This window comes from Neovison vison, chromosome 12 (assembly GCF_020171115.1).
Source record: "Neovison vison isolate M4711 chromosome 12, ASM_NN_V1, whole genome shotgun sequence".
Classification (NCBI taxonomy): Eukaryota; Metazoa; Chordata; class Mammalia; order Carnivora; family Mustelidae; genus Neogale; species Neogale vison.
The window spans coordinates 7,068,203-7,091,122 of record NC_058102.1 but is presented as its reverse complement, the minus strand read 5'-3'; the positions used below and the strand labels follow the sequence as shown (position 1 = coordinate 7,091,122).

General features: G+C 47.5%; 1 protein-coding gene across 4 annotated transcripts in view; it reads left to right on the top strand.

Annotated features, from left to right (window-relative positions):
* Positions 1–22,920, top strand: part of XRCC6 (X-ray repair cross complementing 6) — a 59,998-nt gene that overhangs the window by 28,279 nt on the left and 8,799 nt on the right. For 2 of the 4 annotated variants that reach the window (XM_044227393.1, XM_044227392.1), the window contains exons 4-13: positions 3,056–3,194; positions 3,456–3,710; positions 5,970–6,153; positions 9,362–9,548; positions 11,903–12,071; positions 12,784–12,945; positions 15,031–15,160; positions 15,783–15,883; positions 19,783–19,896; positions 22,258–22,670. In XM_044227393.1, coding sequence (XP_044083328.1) covers positions 3,056–3,194; positions 3,456–3,710; positions 5,970–6,153; positions 9,362–9,548; positions 11,903–12,071; positions 12,784–12,945; positions 15,031–15,160; positions 15,783–15,883; positions 19,783–19,896; positions 22,258–22,451 — 1,635 coding nt within the window. In that variant the 3' untranslated portion in view covers positions 22,452–22,670. Of the gene's footprint in view, positions 1–3,055; positions 3,195–3,455; positions 3,711–5,969; positions 6,154–9,361; positions 9,549–11,902; positions 12,072–12,783; positions 12,946–15,030; positions 15,161–15,782; positions 15,884–19,782; positions 19,897–22,257; positions 22,671–22,920 lie in introns of those variants that run through there. The other 2 variants (XM_044227394.1, XM_044227395.1) reach the window with 2 other exon arrangements.

Genomic DNA, 22,920 nt, shown 5'->3' with positions numbered 1-22,920 from the left:
ACCCTAGGAATACATTGCTCCCACTTCTTGTGTTAGCCCTGGTGGTACAGAAGGGCTCCTCCTCCTGTAAAGATGTGCGTGTGAAGGAAGAAAGGATATTCCAACAGTTAATGGTGTTAAATGAGTCCTCTTTTCATTGGTATTTGGAAGTTGAGTATTACCCATGGCTGAAAAAAGACTGCAAAAAGACAACCCCATTTAAAAATGGGCATAAGATTTGCAACATTTTTTTTTAAAAGATTTATTTATTTATTTATTTGATAGACAGAGATCACAAGTAGGCAGAGAGGAAGGCAGAGAGAGGGGGGAAGCAGGCTCCCCGCTGAGCAGAGAGCCCGATGTTGGGCTCGGTCCCAGGATCCTGAGATCATGACCTGAGCCAAAGGCAGAGACTTAAACCACTGAGCCACCCAGGTGCCCCAGGATTTGCAACATTTCTCTAGAGATCTACAGATGGTCAAGAAGCCCTCAAAAAGATGCACATCTTTAGTCATTAGAGAAAAGCAAATTAAAAGCAAAGCAAAACCATAGTGAGATATCCCACCCATTAGCATGGCTTTATTTTAGAGGGGGAAAAAAGGATACAAAGAAATGCTGGCAAGGATGCAGAGAAATTGGAAACCTATGTTGCTGCTGGGAATGTGAGATGGGTCGGCTGCTGTGGGAAACAGGATGGCAGTTCCTCAGAGAATTAAACATAGAATTCCCACATGACCCAGCAGTCCCTCTCCTAGCTAATTACCCAATAGAATAAAAACGGGTTCAGGTCTTGATTCTGTCACTTACAGACTATATGAGGTCAGAAGGTTGCTGAACCTTTTGGTATCTATTTCCTCATCTGCGTAATGGAGAAAATAATAGTACCTGTCCCATGAAGAAGTAAATATTTGGTTTTGTTCTGTTTTGTTTTGAATTTTACTTCTTTATTTGAGAGGGAGAGAGAGCACAACCCAGGAGAGCAGGCGGCAGAGGGAGAAGCAGGCTCCCCACAGAGCAAGGAGCCCAATGCGGGGCTCGATCCCAGGACCTCGGGATCATGACCTGAGCCGAAGGCAGACACCCAACCAACTGAGCTATCCAGGCACTCCTTTTTCTGTTTTTTTAAAAAATTTATTTATTTAAGAGAGAGAGTGTTAGCAGGGGGAGGGGCTGAGAGAGGGGTAGAGAATCTCAAGCAGACTCCCTGCTGAGCCAGGAGCCCAATGTGGGGTTTGATCTCACGACTTGAGCCAAAACCAAGAGTTTGACACTCAGCCAAAGGCGCCGCCCAGGAGCCTTAATACTTTTTTTCTTAAACTGAGCTATAGTTTACATAGCTCAATTTAAGAAAATTAACCATTTTAAGGTACACATTTCAAAGGTTTTAGTCATTCATAATGTTGTGTAACCATCACCTCTGTGTTATTCCCGAATGTTTTGAATGGATAAACAAAATGTTTATACAAGCCGTGGAGTACTACTCAGCCCTAAAAAGGAGTGATGTATTGAGACCACAAGGTGAATGAACCTTGAAAACATGTTAAGTGAAGGAAGCCAGACAAAAGGTCACACATTTTGGGATTACATTTATATGAAATAAAAAATACATAATCCTTGGAGAGTGTAGGTCGGTGGTTACCAGGAATGGCGATGGAGGCAGAGGCACGGGGGGAGCAATTACTTAATGGTAAGAGTGGTGCTTGCTTTTGGGGTGATGAAATTATTTTGGAACTAGACAGTGGTGGTGGTTATCCAGCGTCGTGAATGTACTAAATACTACTGAATTAATTAATGTTAAAATGGTTAATTTGGGGACATCGGCTGGCTTAGTAGGGCATGAGACCCTTGATCTTGGGGCTGTGAGTTCAAGTCTCACACTGGGTATGGAGCCTATTGAAAAATAAAATAAAAATGGTTAATTTTATTATGTGAAGTCCACTTCCAGAAGATTAGCATTTCTTTATAGAGAAGAATTATAAATTCTAAAGACTTAGCCGCATATATTATGTTTTATATTTTTAGAGTTTGGAGCCAAACAGAAGCTTCTGATGTTCTAATTTGTATACGGACAGTTCTTGTAGTTGGCAAATCAGAATATCTTGTATCTAGAAAAAGAATTAATGAGAATAGTCCTTAACTTTAAAGCAGTGGTTTTCAGAGTCATCTGTAGGCTGTTAGCATGGATGCAGAGCCTTACCCCAGAATCAGAATTTCTGGTTCTGTAAATCTAGAGCTGGGACCAAGAATTTGCATTTCCAGCAAGTTCCCAGGTGATGCTGATGTTGCTAGTTTGGAGATCACTCTTTGAGGAGGACTGTTTTCACCTTTTTGGGATTGCGGCCTTCTTTGAGGATGTGGCAAAAGCTATGTACCCCATCTCCAAAAAAGGTACACTCACACTTCTGCATGTAATTTCAGAGGGTTCTTAGAACACTTGATGCCTAAAGGACCCAAAAGAAAATGTGTTACTATGTAGCAAATAAGTGAGACATTCACAGATGAATATAATGTATTTGATAAGCAATGAAAAAATATTTTCTCAAAAAAATTAAAAAAAAAATTCTTAGAACCTAAAAGAAGCACTCACCAAAGTTTTTTTTTTTTTTTTTAATATTTTTATTTATTTATTTGACAGAGAGAGATCACAAGTAGGCAGAGAAGCAGGCGGAGAAAGAGAGGAAGGGAAGCAGGCTCCCTGCTGAGCAGAGAGCCCGATGTGGGACTCATGACCTGAGCCGAAGGCAGCGGCTTAACCCACTGAGCCACCCAGGCGCCCCCTGTTTTCCCTTCTTAACAGCAGAATTTCCTCCCTGACTAATGAGTGTTTCTAGTTCTTTGATTTCTTACGGTAGGAACTACTCATACTTAACACACTTTGCTTTTTGTTATAGTATAATATATAGCCCATCTTTCTCACTGATTCATGACTTTCCTGAAGGTAGGAGTCAGGCCTTAATCTAACGCCATGGACAGATTCAGCAAATATATTAAGCATCTACTATGCCCCAGGCACTTACGGAGTTAAAATTTTATGGTAAGTTAAATATTAATTGAATTTTTATTTTGATTTTGTCAGTGTATCCAGAGTGTGTATACCAATAAGATCATAAGCAGTGATCAAGATCTCTTGGCAGTGGTGTTCTATGGTACTGAGAAGGATAAAAATTCAGTGAATTTCAAAAATATTTACGTCTTGCAGGAGTTGGATAATCCAGGTCAGTAGAGGCGTAAGATCAGCTTTTTCCTTAAACTGGAAGGTTACTGCCCTGAACAGAGAAGGATTTGGAGAAGGAAGTAGATGACATGTTGACTAAGAGTATGCTCTCCTGCAGAGGGGGTTCTTCCTGGGATGTGCACTTTGTGGGTTAAACACTTCTGGGGTGAGAACAGGACCTCGGCTCTTCTGTTTACCATATAAATGGGGCATTAACTCTGTTCTGATTTTCCTGCCTGTTTGACTCCCTGTCTCTGATCAGGTGCGAAACGAGTGCTCGAGCTTGACCGGTTTAAAGGGGAGCAGGGGAAAGAACGTTTCCAAGACCTAATTGGCCATGGATCTGACTACTCACTGAGTGAGGTGCTCTGGGTCTGTGCCAACCTCTTTAGCGATGTCCAGGTCAAGATGAGCCATAAGAGGATCATGCTGTTCACCAATGAAGATGACCCCCATGGCCTTGACAGTGCCAAAGCCAGCCGGGCCAGGACCAAAGCTGGAGATCTCCGTGACACAGGTTGGCATCTTCTGTGGTCCTTTCTATTTTTTTATTTTTATTTTTATTTTATTTATTTATTTATTTATTTGACAGAGAGAGATCACAAGCAGACGAAGAGGCAGGCAGAGAGAGAGAGAGAGGGAAACAGGCTCCTTGCTGAGCAGAGAGCCCGATGTGGGACTCGATCCCAGGACCCCGAGATCATGACCCGAGCCGAAGGCAGCGGCTTAACCCACTGAGCCACCCAGGCGCCCCTTTTATTTTTATTTTTTAAAGATTTTATTTATTTATTTGACAGAGAGATCACAAGTAGGCAGAGAGGCAGGCAGAGAAAGGGGGGAAGCAGGCTCTCCACTGAGCAGAGAGCCCGATACAGAGCTTGATCCCAGGACCCTGAGATCATGACCTGAGCTGAAGGCAGAGGCTTTAACCCACTGAGCCACCCAGGCACCCCTGTTTTTATTTTTATTTATTTTTATTTATTTTTTAAAGATTTTATTTATTTATCTGACAGAGATAGATCACAAGTAGGCAGAGAGGCAGGAGGAAGCAGGCTCCCTGCTGAGCAGAGAGCCCGATGCGGGACTCGATCCCAGGACCCTGAGATCATGACCCGAGCCGAAGGCAGCGGCCCAACCCACTGAGCCACCCAGGCGCCCCCCTGTTTTTATTTTTTAAAGCTTTTATTTTTTTTGACAGAGAAAGAAGGAGAGAGTGTGCACAACTGGGGGGAACAGCAGACAGGGGAGAAGCATGCTTCCTGCTGAGCAGAGAGCCCCACACAGAGCTCTATCCCAGGGCCTCAGGATCATGACCTGAGCTGAAGAGAGACAGTCTGACTGAGCCACGCAAGCACCCCATCCCTGTTCTTTTATTTTTATTTATTTATTTTTTAAAAATTTTTTTAAAAAAATTATTTATTTGACAGAGAGAGATCACAAGTAGGCACAGAGGCAGGCAGAGAGAGAGGGGGAAACAGGCTTCCCACTAAGCAGAGAGCCCAGTGAGGGACTCGATCCCAGGACCCTGAAATCATAACCTGAGCCGAAGGCAGAGGCTTTAACCCATTGAGCCACCCAGGCGCCCAGCCCCATCCCTGTTCTTTTAAATTGACACTTAATCTTACTGCTTCTTTGTAGTTGATGTCAAACATTCCTTTTTTCCACTGAGTATGAAATGAAAGAATAAAATGAAGCTGGGGGAGACACTTATGTAACATTCCTACTGAAAATGATGAAGCCATTTGCTCTCTCTCTCTCTCTTTTTTTTTTTTTTTTTTAAGATTTATTTGTTTTAGAGAGACACAGAGTGTGTGTATGTGTGATCGGTGGGTCCGGGGAGGGCAGAGGGAACGAATCCCAAACAGCCCGCCTTGTGTGTGGAACCGGACTCCAGGATCCAGGCTTGAGCTCACGACCCTGAGGTCATGACCTGAGCTGAAATCAAGAGTCAGATGCTTACCCCATGGAGCCACCCAGGCGCCCCGGGGCCGTGTGTTTTCTAAAGAGCTCTACTAGAGCGAGCTTTTCTTGTCTTTTCATGCTACCATGCATGGTGATGGTTTGAATAAGTAAGTGCTCAGGGCACCTGGATGGCTCCATCAGTAAAGCATGTGACTTTTGATCTCAAGGTTGGGAGTTCAAGCCCCACGCTGGGTGTGGAGCCTATTTAAAAATAAAATGAGGGGGCGGGGGGAAAAAAATAAAATGAAAATATTGAATAAGTTGCCCTTATAGCAGCTGATTCCCTTAGCGCGTCTATAAGTCCTGAAAATGTTAATAACCCATCTAGTTCTTTGCGTATTTAGGTTTTTTTTTTTTTTTTTAAAGATTTTATTTATTTATTTGAGAGAGAGAGACAGTGAGAGAGAGCATGAGCGAGGAGAAGGTCAGAGAGCGAAGCAGACTCCCCATGGAGCTGGGAGCCTGATGTGGGACTCGATCCCGGGACTCCAGGATCACGCCCTGAGCCGGAGGCAGTCGTCCAACCAACTGAGCCACCCAGGCGTCCCTAGGTTTTTTTTTTTAAAGATTTTATTTATTTATTTGACAGACAGAGATCACAAGTAGGCAGAGAGGCAGGCAGAGAGAGAGAGGAAGAAGCAGGCTCTCCGCAGAGTGGACAGCCCGATGCGGGGCTCGATCCCAGGACCCTGGGATCATGACCTGAGCCGAAGGCAGAGGCTTTAACCCACTGAGCCACCCAGGCGCCCCGCGTATTTAGGTTTAACTGAAAAAAAAAATGCTCGCTTGTTGAAAGTTGTTTTCCTTGCCCCAGGTATCTTACTGGACTTGATGCACCTGAAGAAACGTGGGGGCTTTGACATATCCTTGTTTTACCAAGATATCATCAGCACGGCCGAGGATGAGGACTTAGGGGTTCACTTTGAGGAATCCAGCAAACTGGAGGACCTGCTAAGGAAGGTCCGCGCCAAGGAGACCAAGAAGCGTGTGCTGTGCAGGTGCGCTCTGAACCTGGGCCAGCCGCCTGCAAGGGCCCTGCCCGGTTGGGAGCACCCAGCTGCTTTGACAAAGTTTCCTTGGCTCCTTACCTCTGGGCGGTGCCTCCCCGTGTGCCTCACTGAAAACTCGCTTTATCTCTGCCTAGCATGTTTGCATATGTGCTTCTCTTCCTCTGGCAAGAGTGGGTAGGCCAGTTCTCCAGAAGAACACAGCTCTCCACTTCCTTGGTGTAAACAGTTGTGGCCTACTGCTGTCCTCACCTGCAGTCACTAGTAGGTCGTCTGCTTGCTTCTCTGTAAATTGGGGATAACAGTAATACCTGGTCTAGAGCAAAAACTCAGGAAGTGCTAGTTACTGTCATGGTGTTGCGTTATTCTGGTTTCTTACAAACTTGAAATCATCAGGAACCAGCTTGTTAAATTACCTTCTCTTTTTAAAAAAATTTATTTATTTATTTAAAAGATTTTATTTATTTGACAGAGAGATCGCAAGTAGGCAGAGAGGCAGGCAGAGAGAGAGAGAGGAGGAAGCAGGCTTCCCGCTGAGCAGAGAGCTTGATGCGGGGCTCCGTCCCAGGACCCTGGGATCGTGACCCGAGCTGAAGGCAGAGGCTTAACCCACTGAGCCACCCAGGTGCCCCTTTTATTTATTTTTTAAAAAAAGATTTTATTTATTTATTTGACAGAGAGATCATGAGTAGGCAGAGAGGCAGGCAGAGGGGAGGGAGAAGCAGGCTCCCTGCTGAGCAGAGAGCCCAATATGGGACTTGATCCCAGGACCCTAAGATCATGACCTGAGCTGAAGGCAGAGGCTTAACCCAATGAGCCAGGTGCCCCTAAATTACCTTCTCTTAGAGAACTTTGCCATGAGAGTCCCAAGGGCTCCCCCATGTTGCTTTCAAAAGGTTCACATCAGGCTTTTGTTTTCGACTAGGTTCCTCAACATAGGGGAACATGACCATAGGTAGTTTTTGAATTTTCAGGAGGTTACTGACAGTTCTGCTAGAAAACCCATGAAACGATTTCAGGGCAACCACATAGCAGCCCACTGCGAACAGCTATAGTTTGGCTGTTGGCTCTCTCCTTTGCCCCTTGGGAATGATTTCTTTTTCTTCACACAAACACGCTGGCATCTCTTCTCCCTTCCTGAAATAATGGAGTATTGTCATTGCAATTTGGAAATCTAGCACATGTTTAGGTGGGGACGGCAGAGAGGATAAAATAGCGGTTAAATGTAGGTCCTGGGGGCGCCGGGGTGGCTTAGTGGGTTAGAGCCTCTGCCTTCAGCTCAGGGCATGATCTCAGGGTCCTGGGACTGAGCCTCACATCAGGCTCTCTGCTCAGCGGAGAGCCTGCTTCTCCCGCCCCCCACCTGCCTCTCTGCCTACTTGTGATCTCTCTCTCTCTCTGTCAAATAAGTAAATAAAATCTTTAAAAAAAAAAAAATGTAGGTCCTGGAGCCAGATTGGCTTGGATTGTAGCCCCCGCCTTCTGCTGGGCAACCTGGGGCAAGTCACGTGACTTCTCTGGACTTCTGTAGAATGGGGACAAACATAGTCCCTCCTCATAGGACGGCCGTATTGACTAAGCCAGATAGCCCAGGCAGAGTGCGTGGCATAGTGATTATTTACAAATGTTAGTATTTTGTTTCTTTTTTTTTTTTTTTTAAGATTTTATTTATTTGTCAGAGAGAGAGAGTACACACAGGCAGAGAGGCAAGCAGAGAGAGAGGAAGGGAAGCAGGTTCCCTGCTGAGCAAGGAGCCCGATGCGGGACTTGATCCCAGGACCCCGGGATAATGACCTGAGCCGAAGGCAGCGGCTTAACCAACTGAGCCACCCAGGCGTCCCCAAATGTTAGTATTATTCTTTGGACGAATGGTTACAGGATACTTGATAGGAGTAATAAACTGGCACTGTTTGAGAACTCATAACGCCTTAGGCCTAGAAAATGATTAATGTTCTCACTATAATGAAATAATGGAATTATGTTATCGCAAGGTTATTGTGTGCCAGCACTGCCCTAAGTTCTTTGTTAACATACTAACTTTTATCTTTATTTTTGAAAAGATTTTATTTATTTGAGAGAGAGAGAGAGAGAGAGAGTACTGGTGGGGGAGCAGCAGGCCGAGGGAGAAGGGGAAGCAGATTGCCCGCTGATGAAGGAGCCCACACAGGGCTCGATTCCAGGGCCCTGGGATCAGGGCCTGAGCCGAAGGCAGATGCTAAACTGACTGAGCCACCCTGGCCCCTTATTTTTTAGAGACAGAAAGAGAACATGTGTGAGCCTGGTGGGGGAGGGGCAGAAGAACAGGAAGAGAATCTTTTTTTGTTTGTTTTTTTTGTTTGTTTTAGAGAGAGTGTGTGGTGGGGTTGGGGGGTGGGCAGAGGGAAGGGGAGAGAAGCAGATTCCCCGCTGAGTGTGGAACCCAGTATACCTGACATAGGTACCTGATCTCACAACTCCTGACCCTGAGACTGACCTGAGCTGAAATCAGGAGTTGGACACTTAACTGACTGAGCCACCCAGGCACCCTAAAACAATCATTATTTTGGGACGCCTGGGTGGCTCAGTTGGTTGGATGACTGCCTTCGGCTCAGGTCATGATCCCGGAATCCCGGGATCGAGTCCCACATCGGGCTCCCAGCTCCATGGGGAGTCTGCTTCGCTCTCTGACCTTCTCCTCGCTCGTGCTCTCTCTCACTGTCTCTCTCTCAAATAAATAAATAAAAATCTTTAAAAACAAACAAACAAACATTTTTATTACAGTACACTCTTTATCTTTAAGTATTTAACTATATATTCTGAAACTAATTTTTGTGATCTAGACCCTGAGATACTATTATAGCAAACTCTACTGTATTTTTTTTAAAAGATTTTATTTATTTATTTGACAGAGAGAGAGATCACAAGTAGGCAGAGAGGCAGGCAGAGAAGGGGAAGCAGGCTCCCCACTGAGCAGAGAGCCCGATGTGGGGCTCGATCCCAGGACCCTGGGATCATGACCTGAGCCGAAGGCAGACGCCTTACCCCACTGAGCCACCCAGGTGCTCCACAAACTCTACTGTATTATTTAAACATGTTATATTTATATTTGAGGAATTTGGACTGTTGGGGAGAATGAAACAAGACTTGGGTACCACAAAAGAATTTTAGCTAGGAAACCATAATTTTTCAGTCCATGGTTTTTTGTTTTTCTCTCCTCCAGGTTGAAGTTTAAGCTCAGCAAAGATATAGCACTCACTGTCGGCATGTATAATATGGTCCAGAAGGCTGTCAAACCTCCTCCAGTGAGGCTTTATCGGGAAACCAATGAACCAGTGAAATCCAAGACCCGGACATTTAATGTAAATACGGGCAGTTTGCTTCTGCCTAGTGACACCAAGAGGTCTCAGGTAGGCCTGTTTTCTTACTGAATTTTGTCCCATTGAAGAGTTAACAGGGAGGGAGACAGTGATTAGCCTAACCAGTTAAATATTTTTCTGTGTACGTCTTTGTAGCTAGGCTGTTAGAACACAAAACCATTCCTGTTTGGAACTCTGGCATCTAGATCTTTTGTTTTAAAGATTTTGTTTATGTATTTGAGAGACAGTGAAAGAGTGAGACAGAGCAGGAGCAGGGGGAGGGGCAGAGGGAGAGGGAGAAGCAGACTCCCCGCTGAGCAGGGAGCCCAACATGGGGCTCCATCCCAGGACCCTGAGATCATGACTTGAGCCAAAGGCAGATGCTTAACTGACTGAGCCACCCATGCACCCCAGTAAATAAGATCTTAAAGAAAAAAAAAAAAAGGGCGCCTGGGTGGATCAGTGGGTTAAAGCCTCTGCCTTCGGCTTAGGTCATGATCTCAGGGTCCTGGGATCGAGGCCCGCATCGGGCTCTCTGCTCAGCCGGGAGCCTGCTTCCTCCTCTCTCTCTCTGCCTGCCTCTCTGCCTACCTGTGATCTCTGTCTCTCAAATAAATAAATAAAAATCTTAAAAAAAAAAAAAAATTAAGTAATCTCTACAGGTGACATAGGGCTTGAAGTCACAACCCCAAGATTAAGAGTTGCATGCTTTTCCAGCTGAACCTGCCAAACACCCCAGTGTCTAGATCATTGATACTTTGACAGCTAGAGAGTTAGAACCAGCGTTTGAAAAAAAATGGCAGTGGAAACTTTGGCCCTTGACCCCTCTGCATTCTGCTCTAACAATCGAGTTCCTTGCTTGGGTACAGTAGTAGGAAAGGCTTTATCGTTAACTAGGGAGAAGAGCTCGGAAGCTGTTAGCTGTGAAGTGAACTTTTTTGGGGGTGGGGAGTTTTTTTCCCCCCAAACCAAATTTTTTCCTGTGCTTTGAAATGATATACACGTGCCTTTCTTAATCCAAAGGACGGACTAAGAATGCAGAACATTATCTTTCTTCTTTCTCTTACCTTTGTTCAATCTGGGGAAGGATTGGATGTCTAAAATTAAAATCAAATGACTCATCCTTTTTTTTTTTAAGGCTTTGTTTATTTATTTGACAGAGAGGCAGGCAGAGAGGAAAGGGGAAACAGGCTCGCCGCTAAGCAGAGAGCCCAATGCAGAGCGCGATCCCAGGACCCTGGGATCATGACCTGAGCCCAAGGCAGAGGCTTTAACCCACTGAGCCACCCAGGCGCCCCCTGACTCATCCTTTTTAACTATGCAAAATGTGGGAAAGAATCTGAGATTTTTTGCCTAAGTTCAGGACCTAGAAGGATCAACTAAGTGACTAAAATTAATTATTATTTTGATTCAACTCATGAGATACTTTTTGGAGCACAAATCTCACGCCGGAGTGTTTTGCCCTACTTTTGGAAGGAAAAGACTAGACATTTCCTCTTCCATTTTGGAAGTAACTAGTTACTCATGTTGGTTTATTCATAGGCAGTCGCTCTTCTGGTCATGGAGTTTCTTTCTTTTTTTCTTCCAAAGATTTTATTTATTTATTTGACAGAGACAGACACAGTGAGAGAGGGAACACAAGCAGGGGGAGTGGGAGAGGGAGAAGCAGGCTTCCTACCAAGCAGGGAGCCTGATGCACGGCTCAATTTCAGGCCCCTGGGATCATGACCTGAGCTGAAGGCAGACGCTTAACGACTGAGCCACTCAGGCACCCCATGGAGTTGCTTTCTTGATCCAGTGTGCCTTCAGAAAAACTTGAGGGCTCTGTTTTGTTCGTTAAACTCAAATTTGACTCTGTCGCTAAGTTCTGTTACCAGTTGTATATCTAGGACCATAATCCAAAACTAAAGTTTGGAAGTAATACTTAATGTGCGTGTCTGCTCAGACCTACCCCAATACCTGACATAGGTCTTCTCGATCAGTAGGTGTGGTTTGAGCTTGTTTTGTGGGTCGGGGACGATGCTGAGGGTTCAGTATATGTTAACTAAAGGAAGAGATAAATGCCCCAAGAGACTGGCCTTCAGCACCTGAGAGATGGTGGCTTAAAGCCCAATTCAGTTATATAACCTGGAGCAAGTTATCAGCCACCGAGACTCAGTTCATTCATCTGTAAAGCAGTTTTTAACATCTACCAGGACACAGAAGATGAATTGAGTGACGAGTGTAAGGTGCCTGGCAGGCCCTCAGTAACTGTTCATTCCCCGTGGTAGCAGGAAGATGTCCTTGGTGAGCCATCTTCCTGTTCCTTGAAAGAAAGTTGGTTTTAACTTGCTAGTGTCGTGTGGCAATCACTTTGCATCTCCACGTAGCCTGTGTGTGTGGCCCTCGTGTTCCCCTTCCTGTAGAGCTATGGGAGTCGTCAGATTGTACTAGAGAAAGAGGAAACAGAAGAGCTGAAACGCTTTGATGAACCAGGTTTGATTCTCATCGGTTTCAAGCCCTTGATGATGCTGAAGAAACACCATCACCTGAGGCCCTCCCTGTTCGTGTACCCCGAGGAGTCCCTGGTGAATGGTATGTGGTGTGGACCGAGGGTAAATGCATGAGTCACAGAAGGCCGTCTTGCTTGGAGCCTGGGTAGGCCATATTAAGGGGGCATTCTAAAAGGGTTTCGTGCTCAAATAAGTTGTGGAAATTTGGGACTAAACAAAGTTAAAGATGTTTCTTTAGGACCTATAATACACTAATATGCTTTGTGAATATCCAGGGGGGATATGGAATTAGAATTTTTAAAACTTACTTCCTATGGAAGTCTTCCTTTGAGGCATCAGATGGAGAGTTAAAAAAAAAAAAAAACCCAGTTTCTCCCCTAGTGTTGGCTATTAAAGATGCTGTGAACTAGGTCATTGTGTTTGTGCTGTCCAGACCTAAATTCCTCTGTGCTGTAGCTAACCGGCCCCTGTATTTGACCTGGCTGGCTTTTATTAGTAACTGGGGCTTACAGCATTAGTCTAAAGATAGTGCAAGTGAACTGATTTTAATAATTCACACTCTGAAATGGGGGTTTGAGGCATTTAATCTCTCATTGCTTTCCTTTCTCTTCCTTTCTGTGCCTCTGCTGCCTCCACTTTCCTTTCAGCTTTGGGCTCATCACACTTTACCTAATGAAGTATCATAAGCCCTTTTAAGAAAATCGAAGAGAAATCGTAGGCTTGTAACCTGGGCTAGAGGGAAAAGAGGAGGAGATACCTTTGGGATGCAGACTCCTGGGATGTTTGTTTTCCAGGGAGCTCAACCCTGTTCCATGCTCTCCTCACCAAGTGTCTGGAGAAGGAGGTCATGGCAGTGTGTCGATACACCGCCCGTCAGAACATTCCTCCTTATTTTGTGGCCTTGTTGCCACAGGAAGAGGAGCTGGATAAGCAGAAAATTCAGGTGACTCCCCCAGGTATGTGGAAGAGATCTTTTCAGTGCTTCTGAACCTTGCTCAGACTTTGGAATCCATTATAGGATCCTAACTCAGACCTGCTCAACCAGAGTCTCCAGGAATAGGGTCTGGGAAATTTTTAGGGTTTCACAGGTGAATTTGATGCAGAGCCAGGTAAAACTGCCAAATATGGTTGTGCAGTGCACGGCATGTGCAACTACGCAAGGCAGCTCTGCAGCCACCATTAAAGAATTGGCTGCATAGGGACTGTTGGCAGGTTACTGACAAAGTTTATGGCGCAACTGCTGCACCTTTACTAAACGCCATTGTTAGACACCTTTGCAATGTTTGGTGTTTGGTTTACCCTCTGCATCTACTAAGGCAGTGAGGTAGAGCAGAAAGACTGGGGTTTTTTTTTTTTTAAAGATTTTATTTATTTATTTGACAGAGAGAGATCACAAGTAGACAGAGAGGCAGACAGAGAGAGAGGGAAGCAGGCTCCCCGCTGAGCAGAGAGCCCCATGCGGGACTCGATCCCAGGACCCTTAGATCATGACCCGAGCCGAAGGCAGTGACTTAACCCACTGAGCCACCCAGGCGCCCCAAGACTGTGGGTTTTGAAGTCAGACTTGACTTATCCTTATGTGTGGGAAAGCTTACTTTCTCTTATTTCAGGCCCATCCCTGCCACTTGTTATCTGGCCGATTTGGGCAATTCATTTAACCTTTTGACTTACATTCCGTATCTGCAAAGATGAGAATTCTGGAACATCTTACTTTTCGGTTGTTTCCCATGTGAAACAAGTTAATAACTGTGAAAGTGTCTAAGACAATAAGCCACGCTAATAAAAGTAAACTATAAAGCAATTCTTCGAAAATGTTATATTTGGGTTCTTTTTTTTTTTTTTTTTAATTTTATTTATTTATTTGTCAGAGACAGAAGGAGAGCGAGAGAGCACAGGCAGACAGAGAGGCAGGCAGAAGCAGAGGGAGAAGCAGGCCTCTTGCCGAGCAAGGAACCCGATGTGGGACTCGATCCCAGGACCCTGGGATCATGACCTGAGCCGAAGGCAGCCGCTTAACCAACTGAGCCACCCAGGCGTCCCTGGGTTCTTTTTTTTAAAAAAGATTCTGTTTATTTGACAGAGATCACAAGTAGGCAGAGAGGCAGGCAGAGAGAGAGGAGGAAGCAGGCTCCCCTCTGAGCAGAGAGCCCGATGGCGGGGCTCGATCCCAGGTCCCTGGGATCATGCCCTGAGCCGAAGGCAGAGGCTTTAACCTACTGAGCCACCCAGGCGCCCCCTGAACCACCCAGGCACCCAAAAATGTTCTGTTTGTAACCCCGGTCATCAGGGTGCTGAGGAAGCTCTGTATGTCCGTCAGTAGGCGGCTGTCTCTCAGCTCCAGGTTCCCCCGTTACGCTCGGTGCTGTGAGGCTGATGCTCTCCAGACCAGTTTCCTCCTCCACCCCTGACTGTCAGACTGTGTCACTAGTGGGTGCTCATGGGCGCCTCGGGCAGCAGAGAGCAAAGGGACTTGTTTCTTCCTTTTGCGCAGCACTGTTGGCCTTGCCAGCAAGGGCCCTTCCCCTGGCAGCAGCCACTGGTTCCAGTCCAGATTTTCGAGTCTCTCAGAACCTGTTACAGGAACAGCCTGATAACCTTTCCTCTTTCCCTCTAACGTGGGTTGGGGGTGTGGGAACCGAGGGGAGGGCTGAAGCGTAGAGGAGGGCCTCAGAAAGGGTGGGGGCGCTGCCCAGCTGGCTCGGGGTGTGTCAAGAAAGCCGGAGGCTGGAACCGCCCGCCAGGCAGGTGAAGGGCCCTGGCGAGGAGCCATGGCAGGAGGTGGGGGGGCGAGGGCGGCAGGGACGGGAGGGCACGGGAAGGGGTACTCCTCCCTCCCTGTCCACTCTGCAGGCTCCAGAGGGAATCGGTCGGGCAGATGCTCACAGGGGTCAGTCGGTAAAGGAGACGCAGGGGTGGCAGGGTCCCTGCCCCAGGGTCACAGATCATAGAAGGGCGAACTTGGAGTTGAGAGACAAATGACAGCTCTGTAACTGGAACCTTCCATAAAGTCAAATCTCAGGAAACTTTTCCCCCTTCCTCAGGCTTCCAGCTCGTCTTCTTGCCCTACGCGGACGATAAGCGGAAGGTGCCCTTTACCGAGAAAGTCATGGCGAACCCAGAGCAGATAGATAAGATGAAGGCTATCGTTCAGAAGCTCCGTTTCAACTACAGGTGAGCGGTGGGTCCGTCTCAGGCTTTCTTCTGGAACCGTCTCCCGAGGTGAGAGATTCTCTTACTCCCAGGCTGCTGCTGAGTGTGGGGAGGAAGAGCGTTCTGGTTCTTTCTGTCCCCGTGTCCCACTTCCTCTCTTTCGTCTTGTTTTCATACTTCCACGGGCCTGCCTCCTCCCTGTCTCTCTCTGCCCTCTGCTTCTCGGGGCAGACAGGCAGGTGGTGTTTGCCCTTATTTTATTTTTTAAAAAATTTTATTTATTTATTTGACAGAGAGAGATCACAAGTAGGTGGAGGGGGGGAGCAGGCTCCCCGCCGAGCAGAAAGGGGATGATGGGCTTGATCCCAGGACTCTGGGATCGTGCCCTGAGCCAAAGGCAGAGGCTTAACCCACTGAGCCATCCAGGCGCCCCAGTGTTTGCCTTTAAATTAGCTTTTGGATTCCCAAGAAACTGAAAATTGGAGAGAAAAGTTGGTTCAAGAGACAATATTCCCCACTGTTTGATTTGGGCTGTTTGCCTCAGCCAGCCCCAGGCCCGAGCTGCCTCAGTCGGGTTTATGGAATAATTTTAAATTATTTTCAATGTTTTAATGTATTTGTGCTATTACGACTATTCCACTAGAAGTGACAGCTTCGAGAACCCGGTGCTGCAGCAACACTTCAGGAACCTGGAGGCGCTGGCTTTGGATCTCATGGAGCCCGAGCAGCTGGTGGATCTGACACGTAAGAAGGGTCGTGGCAGAGCCCCGTGGTTCTTTCTGTGGGAGCTTCTCGTGGCGCCCTCGCTCCGGACCAGAAGGGTGGCTGCATTTCCGAGCACCCTCTCCAGACCTAGCCTCCTTGTTCCAGCCACGTCTGAGAGATGTCCTAGAGCAGTGTAAGCCGCCACAGGGCTGATTCGGCTGGTTCTGTCATGAGAGGAAAGTGCCAGGCTTCTGAGACCTGCCTTTGAAAGAGGCCACCTCATGACTCCATGTTGGTAAAAGTAAAAAAAAAAAAAAAAAAAAATCCATACCATTTATTGAGCGCGCACTGTGTGCCAGGCACTGTTGTCTTGTGTGTCGTTGACTCATTTAACTCTTGTTACTAACTGTGAGGTAGGTGCTGCTGTTGACCTTGGTTTCTGGAGAAGAAAGTGATGGGCCGAGGCCCCAAGTGGTGGGCGGTGGATCCAGGTTTAGAGTCTGGGGAGTCTGGCCCCGAGCCCTTGCTCGGCGCCGCGGTGCCCGAGAGGATCCCGCTCGTTACCCTGCGGTGGGGAGATTGGCCTGGCCCCCTCAGTCGAGCCCTAAGCTCACTGCCCATCCCTTTCTTGATTGTGATTCCCTTACCTATTTCCCGAGAGCGCATGCGCGGTTTAGGGATGTCAGTACATGCCCAGCAGGAAACAGACGGGATTTAATGAAGGCTTTTGACAGGGGTTAAAAAGATCTGAACAATTCATGCGGCCTGCTTAGCTCCCCACTTACTAATCTGTCTTACACTAGACCAAGCATCCCAATTGGGAGAGCCAGTGCCCCCCGTGCGGGTTGGGACTGTGAGCCGGATCTGGCAAGAGGGCAAGGCTGGGGTGATGTGGCCCGTCTTCTTGGTGGCCTTGAGGTGACTCAGGAAGTAAGCGGCCTGCTCTCCAGCAAGGGGGTGAAAGATGTGGGCTTTTGGAAATGGCTGATACAGATTTGAATCAGGTCTGTCACGTACCAGCTCGAGTAGGCTTGGGACCTCATTCATCTCCCTGAAACTCAGTTTCTTTATAGGGAAGATGGGGACAGTGGGATGTTCCTGTAAGGGAATAAGCACATCTCGGTCCCAAGGCTCAGAAGTGCTCAGGACACAGCAGTCCCCCCGGTTCCTCCACAGCATTTTTATTTTTATTTTTAAGATTATTTATTTATTTATCTGACAGACAGAGATCATAAGTAGGCAGAGAGAGAGGAAAGCAGGCTCTCTGCTCAGCAGAGAGCCCGATGCGGGACTCGATCCTAGGACCCTGGGATCATGACCTGAGCCGAAGGCAGCGGCTTAACCCACTGAGCCACCCAGGCGCCCCTCCGCAGCATTTTTAAAACCCTTTCAGCTCTGCTCATGTTTCCTCTAACTCCTCAGCTATTGGTGTTCTGGTCTGCTCCCACAGCCTCCAGCGCCCCCTCACTTCCACTCACTTCCATGACTCCCAAGCCTGTGTCCCCAGCCCTGTCCTTTCTGCTCGGCTCTGCCCGGACCGTAGCCGCCCTGCCCAGTGGCCATCATCCCCTGGGACCCGGCTCTCCTACCTCTCAGACATCCCACAGCTTTGACTCTGTGCCCTTTTGTGTTCTTTATTCGCTTCTAATCTGGAGCGTCTCTGCTTCCCTCTGGCACAGTGATAGTGGTTTTCTCTCCATAAATCACTTACTGAAGACTTAGGATTGTTTTGTCGCTTTCTCCATTTGGCTTTGGGATGCCACGCTGTCTTCATTTTTCTCCTGGGCCCACAGTGATCCAGGATTCCATTGCTGGGCCTGCTTCCCTTTTTCCTCCTCCAGACATGGGAGCACTCTAGATGACCTTGGGCCCCATCTTTCTCTGTCACTTCACGTCTCCCGAATTGTCCTCCGCAGGCTACCCCCGCAGTTCTGAGGGCGCTCCTCAGACCAGCAGCACTGGCATCGCCTAGAAACTTCTCAGAATTCCACTCTTGAGTCCTTTCCCAAGACCCAGCAATCTGTGTTTTACAGTAAGCCTTCCAGGTGATCTGAGACATTCCCCCCACCTCTAGCCTGCTCGTTCTCAACATTGGCCATACAACAGGATCGTCTGGGGGACTTAAAAAACATCTGGCTTGTTAGGCCTCACCCAAAGACCAGTTCAGTCAGAATCTCTGGGGGGAAGGGTTTGGGCGCCAGTGGTTGTTTTTTTGTTCTTTGTTTTTTTATTTGACACAGAGAGACCGATCACAAGCAGGCAGAGAGGCAGGCGGGGCCGGGGGGGGTGGGGGAAGCAGGCTCCCCACTGAGCAGAGAGCCTGATGCGGGGCTTGATGTCAGGACCCTGAGACCATGACCTGAGCCAAAGGCAGAGGCCCAACCCACTGAGCCACCCAGGCACCCAAAGATTTATTTATTTTATTTTTTTTGTTATTTGACAGAGCGTACAAGTAGGCAGAGAGGCAGGCAGAGAGAGAGGGGGAAGCAGTATCAATTTTTTTAAAAGTCCTTAGCTGGGGCGCCTGGGCAGCTCAGTGGGTTAAGCAACTATCTTCGACTCAGGTCATGATCCCAGGGTCCTGGGATTGAGCCCCACATCAGGCTCCCTGCTCAGTGGGAAGCCTGCTTCTCCCTTTCCCTCTGCTGCTCCCCCTGCTTGTGCTCTTTCTGTCTGTCTCTCTCAGATCCTTAAAAAGAAGTTCTAGGTGGTTCCCAGGCTGAGAACCAGAGTTCTCACAGATCCTTGTGTAGTCTGGGACACGGGGCTTCTGACTTGGCCAGTTTGGCTGTGACGCTGTGCCAGGAGCTCCCCTCAGTACTTAGCAAATGTGGCCTGAGGAGATGATGAGACTCGATCTCATGCCTGCCCTTGATGTGACACAGCTGACATCACAAGCCCCACAAACCATCTCTAATGGTAAGGTAACACCAGTACTGTCTTTTCCCCAGAGCGATCTTGTTCCTTTGTAGCGGTGTTGGGGAAGGCCCCTGCCCTCCCAGCCAGCCACCACCTCCGCCCAGTGCCCCCACACCTCACGTTCCATCTGTGTGTCCGTCAGTTCTGCACCTTCTAAGGTTTAGACCCTGCTCCCCCTCTTCGGTCTCGCCCTCGTTTGGTTCATACTCCACACAGCTCCAGGGGAATCTTTCTAAAATGCTAATGGGATCCTGTCACCGCCCTGCCCATATTCCTTCAGAGTTTCCCCACTGTTCTCAGGATAATGTCAAAGCCCCGGGCAGGCATTCAAGGCTTCCATGACCTTGCCATGACTGTCTTTCCGGCCTCCTCGCTGGTCCTCCCCTCCTGACCTGCCTTCAAGCTGTATGTCATCTTCTTGCCCCTATGCCTTCTGCTTGGAATAGTATCTGCCTGAGGAGGAACACTCAAGCTTTCTAGAACCAGCTGCGAAAGTTGTTCCTGACCCCTCCCGTGTTCCAGTGTTTCTCATTTGGTCCCTTCATGGCATTGCCACCTACTGCATTTCTGTTTTCACCACCTCCTTACCCTGACCAGACTGTAAGCCCACTGCAGGTGCGGACTTTCGTTGGAAACCCCACAATCCAGCCCTGTTCGTGACTCTTACCACTGCCAGCTCTATGGCCTTGAACAAGTCCTTCAACCTCTTGGCTTTCCTCTGTAAAACAGGGAGACACATGTACCTCCCCTCTAGAGGATTAAATTAAAAAACAAGAAGGGTGCCTGGCTGTAGTAAGTGCTCATTAAATGCGGTTGTTACAAGGTACTTGATCAATATTAGAGAGGCTTCATGAACGTAGTCATGGCCAGATCAGGTGGCTCCTCCTGGACCCTTCCCTGACTCCCCCCGACCCCAGCAGTCAGGTACTTTCTCCTCTGGTCCCCGTAGGCTTGGAACTGGACAGAAAGCCAGGGCTTGTGACTCACCTGGCCACTTTTCCTGTGTTTGTATTTTCTAGTGCCTAAAATTGAAGCAATAGACAAAAGACTGGGCTTCCTGGTGAGTGAGTTTAAGGAGCTTGTCTACCCACCGGATTACAATCCTGAAGGAAAAGTTTCCAAGAGGAAGCAAGGTGAGGAGCTGGGTTATTTTTTAAAGTTGTCTTTATGGTCCTATCACAGAGGGTCATGTCCCTTCGGAAATTTCCATACAGGCCTACGCATTTCACACAAACATATGTATTTCTCTTCACATTGTTTCCTAGTTTATTTTGTTATGTAGCTACCTATGGTGGGTACGTCACTGGATAGATGTTCACAGTTTATTCAGCTGAAGGGCAATGCCATTCAGCTTTTCTTTTTTTTTTTTTAAGATTTTATTTATTCATTTGACAGAGAGAGATCACAAGTAGGCAGAGAGGCAGGCAGAGAGAGAGAGGGGGGAGGAAGCAGGCTCCCCGCCGAGCAGAGAGCCCGATGCGGGACTCGATCCCAGGACCCTGAGATCATGACCTGAGCCGAAGGCAGCGGCCTAACCCATTGAGCCACCCAGGCGCCCTCCATTCAGCTTTTCTTTTTTTTTTTTTCTTTTTTTTTTTTTTTAAAGATTTTATTTTATTTCTTTGACAGAGAGAAATCACAAGTAGACGGAGAGGCAGGCAGAGAGAGAGAGGGAAGCAGGCTCCCCGCTGAGCAGAGAGCCCGATGCGGGACTCGATCCCAGGACCCTGAGATCATGACCTGAGCCGAAGGCAGCGGCTTAACCCACTAAGCCACCCAGGCGCCCCCCCCCCCCATTCAGCTTTTCTTGATGGATATGCTGCAGTGAACATGAACCCTTGTTGTGTTTCGGTGTGAGTGGACCCACCACTTACCCAGCATAAACTCCTAGCGGTGGTATTGCTGGGTCAAGGTGTCGCCATTTAAAATTCTGATCGGAATTGCCAGTTGGCTCCGAAAAAGTGATGCGGGTTTTTGTTTTTTATTTTTTAAAGTTTTTTTTTTTTTTTAATTTATTTGACAGAGAGAGATCACAAGTAGGCAGAGAGGCAGGCAGAGAGAGAGAGAGAGAGAGAGAGAGGAGGAAGCAGGCTCCCTGCTGAGCAGAGAGCCCAATGCGGGACTCAATCCCAGGACCCTGAGATCATGACCCGAGCCGAAGGCAGCGGCTTAACCCACTGAGCCACCCAGGCACCCAAGTGATGCAGTTTATATCCTGTTCAAGAAAGGTTGTGTGTATTTCCCTATATTTCTCACCAGAACTGGACCTGATACACTATTTCTTTTTTTCACAAAGAATAGTAGAGGGAAAACTATATCCTGTGTTCACTTGCAATTCTCCAGTTAGGAATGGAATCTAGTGTTGTTTTGTTTTTTCAATTTTAATTAAAAAAAAATTTTTTTTTTAAATTTTAAATAAACTCCATGCCTAGTGTGGAGCTCAGTGCAGGGCTTGAACTCCTGACCCTGAGATCAAGACCTGTGCTGAGATCAAGAATCGGACACTTAACTGAGCCACCCAGACATCCCAGATGAGATGTGGTTTTCTTGGACTTTTTATTTCTGTGAACTTCCAGGGATTGGCTCTAACCATTTTTTCTACTGGACTATCCTTTTTCTTACCACTAGACCCAAAATACTCTTCACTGTGACTCACCATTTTCAGGGCAGCGTGTTGTGAGTTCCTCAGCATGTGACATTAGTTCTGGCTTAGGCTATAATTTGGGGGGCTGTTTGTGGTCTAGTAAAGCCAAGTGGGGGCCTTGCTTGCCTAGCAGCCCTACAAGGAAGTGGAGCGGTGAGAGCCTAGGTTGGTGGCCAGGGAGCGTCCTCTCTTCTGCATCCGAAGGAACTCGTATAGTGCCCTGTGTGAACTGCTGTCCTCTTGACACCTGTGCACACCTTTGTGATTTACTTGTTGGTCCACCGCCCGCCCTGCGCACTTTGAGATCACCTAGCATGATGTCTGAGTACTTTACACAGCCCTTGGTAAGTGCTTTTTGAATGAAGGAAGGACTGAATGACTTACTCAGAGTGAACACCAATTTTGGGTAAATTGTGGCACTTAAACTACTTTGAACTCCCTTCTTGGTGTGAGACTTTATGCTTAAATGAAGCTGCTTTATCAAAACCCCCTCCAGGGGCGACTCAGTGGTGCAGTTGGTTAACCATCCAAATCTTGGTTTCAGCTCAGGTCCTGAGGTTGGGGTTATGGGATCGAGCCCCATGTTGGGCTCAGTGTGGAGTCTGCTTAGGACTCTCTCCCTTTCACTCTGCCCTTCCCTCCCGCATTCTCTCTCCCTCTTAGATAAGTAAATCTAAAAAAAAAAAACTCAGAAAACCAAAAACCACCCTTCCGTGGTGTTCTAGGTGGACATCACAGCCTTATGGAAAATGGTTAACTGCAGCCCAGGTCATACGAGGGTCCCTGTGCAGTGTAGCTGGGATGCTGCTGGTGGCATTAACAGTCACTCCCTCCTGACCTTTTCCCCCAGATGGTGAAGGTTCTGGAAGCAAAAGGCCCAAGGTGCAGTTATCTGAAGAGGATCTGAAGGCCCACGTGAACAAGGGCACGCTGGGTAAGCTCACTGTGCCCGTGCTGAAGGAAGCCTGCAGGGTGTATGGGTTGAGGGTCGGATTAAAGAAGCAGGAGCTGCTGGACGCACTTACTAAGCGCTTCCAGAACTGACCAGCCAGCCAGCCAGCCCCCTCCTTCTGCACTCTAGCCACGCTGCCTGGTTTTGTTCTCATCGAGTTGAAACCTGTTTCTCCTGAGCCAGGAAGAGTGGGCCTGTTATAAGCCAAGGACTTTACATTTATGAGATGTTCCGTTGTCATGGAAACAGCATAGCCTTCTCACTTTGCTTTGCTTTATTGTCTGAATAAAGAGCCTTAACTTTGTACTATATACTGTTCTTCAGTGTGATGCAGAAGCATGTGTCTGCCTCACATCCAAAGATCACTTGCCTTTGGCTTGTTAGCTTAATGTTCTCTCGCATTAGGAACATATCATCATCATAATGGAAGCAAATATCAGTGAAGACTGGGGACAGTGTGACAATTAAGGGCAGGTTGATATACTTGAGGGATGACAAGCCCTAGCAATATTCATCCACGCTCTGGCTTCCCACCTGTTTTCCCTTTCATTGCGTCTTAAT